At 36.3% G+C, this 2,575-nt stretch overlaps 1 protein-coding gene across 2 annotated transcripts in view; it reads left to right on the top strand.

The window, feature by feature from the left end:
* The window catches only part of NOL10 (nucleolar protein 10), an 81,405-nt gene that overhangs the window by 15,616 nt on the left and 63,214 nt on the right, over nt 1-2,575 (top strand). For both annotated transcript variants that reach the window (XM_011365123.2, XM_011365124.2), the window contains exons 9-10: nt 67-152; nt 2,450-2,528. In XM_011365123.2, coding sequence (XP_011363425.1) covers nt 67-152; nt 2,450-2,528 — 165 coding nt within the window. The remainder of the gene's footprint in view (nt 1-66; nt 153-2,449; nt 2,529-2,575) is intronic.

Here is a 2,575-nt window from a genome sequence, read left to right as displayed (position 1 = left end):
TGGCGTTTGTCTAAAAATTTTCTAGTAACAGCCATTATTTAAAATTACTGTTTTTTGTTCATTTAGGGTCGAGTGGAGTGCTGGGACCCGCGAACTCGAAGTAGAGTTGGCCTTTTAGACTGTGCATTAAGCAGTGTCACAGCAGATTCAGAGTAAGTAGAAGTTAATTTGCACTTTAAATATTCATCAGCTTCTGATATAAACAGATGTTTCCATTTTAAATTAAAATCAGTTGCTTCAAGATAAAATTCTTTAGACTTACATCTGAGGTTGTAGTTTCTGTGATTGTTTTGTGTAAAAATCCTTTCCTGTAGAAGCTCACTAGGTACGTAAGCTAGATGGGATTCCTTTCTAAAGTACTACAAAGAATACTGTGCTTATTTAGTTGCTTTGGAATTTTATTAAAACACATACACTGTAGGAATTTATATTTCCAGTTTTGTAGGCTCTAGTGATGGAACCAAGCGTCCAACACTGCAGTTAACGAGCAAAAAGAGATGCTTGAATTCTCAGGTGGAGGGATGCAAGTGTTTCGGTATTTTCTTGTTCTTGTTTGCCACTTCTTACATTTAAAACAGTTAGAAAAGTAGTGCACATTTGGGGGATGAAAACCTCTGGAAGCCTGAATTGGTAAGAGGTATAAGCCTCCTGCCCTTCCCGCTCACTAGAGTGGTTACTATTGCCCGCTTTGGTACATATGTTCTCAGGCGTTTTTCTATGTGTGTATTAATGTGCATGCAAACTCCCACGCTCCTGGTCAGACCCCCGGCCTGGGGTTACTTGCTGTAATCAGAAAGAGCCTGAGGATATTGATTAAATACAGTTTGGTAGAAATAATAGCTAACAGATAGTATTTTCTATTTGCGAGGTAGTGTTCTGAGTTTTTTACATAAATTAGCTTATTTAATGTTCAGAACAACAGCCTTTGATGTACGTACTGTTATTGTATTTATTTTACAGATGAGGAAATACCGACCAATGGCATACATAGCCATTAAGAGTTGTGTTGCAAAAGCATACTTATTTCTAAGGAAAGTTATTCTGGATATACTGTTAAGTGGAAAAGCAAGTCATGCAATAGAGTTTTATCATATTTTCATTAAAAAAAAATAAGACGTACATATAGTCATAGAGAAAGAAATCTGGATGTGTACCAAAATGTTAAAAGTAGTTTCTCTTGCTGATTTAGTTTCAGGTGATTTTATTTTTTTATGTTTAGCTTAATTTTTTCCTACACAAACATTATAAGGTGTCACCTGTTATTTGACAGAGTGGAGTTCTGGAAGGCAGAGCCAAATACAGTAAGAGAAAGAAATAACTAAATATTGGAAAGAGGAGGACAGGCTCTCATTTTTGCGGATGACATGATTATCTGCCCGAGAAACCCAATAGAATCAATTGGAAAACTATAGGAACTAATATGAGAGTTAAGTAAATTCGTTACAAGGTAAATGTACAAAATCAGTGGCTTTGATATTTATCAGCAATATCCAATTGGAAAGATACAATGGAAACAGTTCTTATTTATAACAAAAATTGTAAAATACTGAGAATTAACTTAAGTACCTATGAAGAAAATGAAAAAAATTTTATTAAGAAACAAAAGAGTTTGAATAAGCGAAGAAAAATAACATATCACTGCACTGAAAATCGATTAGGGAGTTCATTTTGAAGAGTAAATGACTGCAAGTGATGTGCATGAGGGCCTTGGGGTTTTACACTGATGCTTCATCGTAGTTGCAGGCTGAGGCCTGAGGTAGTGTAAGAGACACAAAGATGCTAGCAGTCGATGGCCCGGGCTCTAGGACCTGGTGGGAGGACACATAGTAAGTTTTGAAATCAGGACCATCCGTCCACTGCCGACTTGCTGTCTAGCACCCTTTGCACCACAGATCGCTGCTTTCTGTGCTGAGAGTCTTGGTTGCCAAATGAGAAGCAGATTCCAGATGCATGGCCATAACCATTCATCATTCTTTGTTACTTTTGGAGATTCCGGGGTCCCCATTTCAACCCGTGTCTTTTACTTTACCTTGACATAGCTGAGTTTAAAAAGGGGAATGGGTCTGCCCATGCCTGAATGTAAAATATTGTTTCCTTTTAAGCAGAAAAGGGAATGTTTCTATAAATAACTTATCCTGCCTTAATTAAAAGATATTGTCATACTGATTCTTTTTCATTGGTTTTATATTTTCAAAAGCTTTTTTTTTGTTGTTTGTAGCTACTTTGAGATTATTTCTTGCAGTTTTTGAAGAAGTTTATTTACGGATTTTTAAAGGTAGATTATATATAAAACTTTTTATTTTGATTAAGGAAGTGTGGCTACAGTTGCCTTTTAAGCAGAAGGCTAGAAATACGAGTTTCTCCTTTAGAATTGAAGTGGAGCTTAATGAATTTGTTATTTGGAAGGGTTGGCCATATGTATACGGAAGACGAGTATCTTGCCTTACAGGATAAACAGCTTACCAACAATCTCTGCGTTGAAATTTAACGGTGCCTTGACCATGGCAGTTGGAACATCCACAGGGCAGGTAATGTATATTAAATATGTTTAGGTCAGAAGCTTCACACTTAAGTT

This window comes from Pteropus vampyrus, unplaced genomic scaffold (genome assembly GCF_000151845.1).
Source record: "Pteropus vampyrus isolate Shadow unplaced genomic scaffold, Pvam_2.0 Scaffold105, whole genome shotgun sequence".
Classification (NCBI taxonomy): domain Eukaryota; kingdom Metazoa; phylum Chordata; class Mammalia; order Chiroptera; family Pteropodidae; genus Pteropus; species Pteropus vampyrus.
This window is presented reverse-complemented; position numbering and strand designations above follow the sequence as displayed.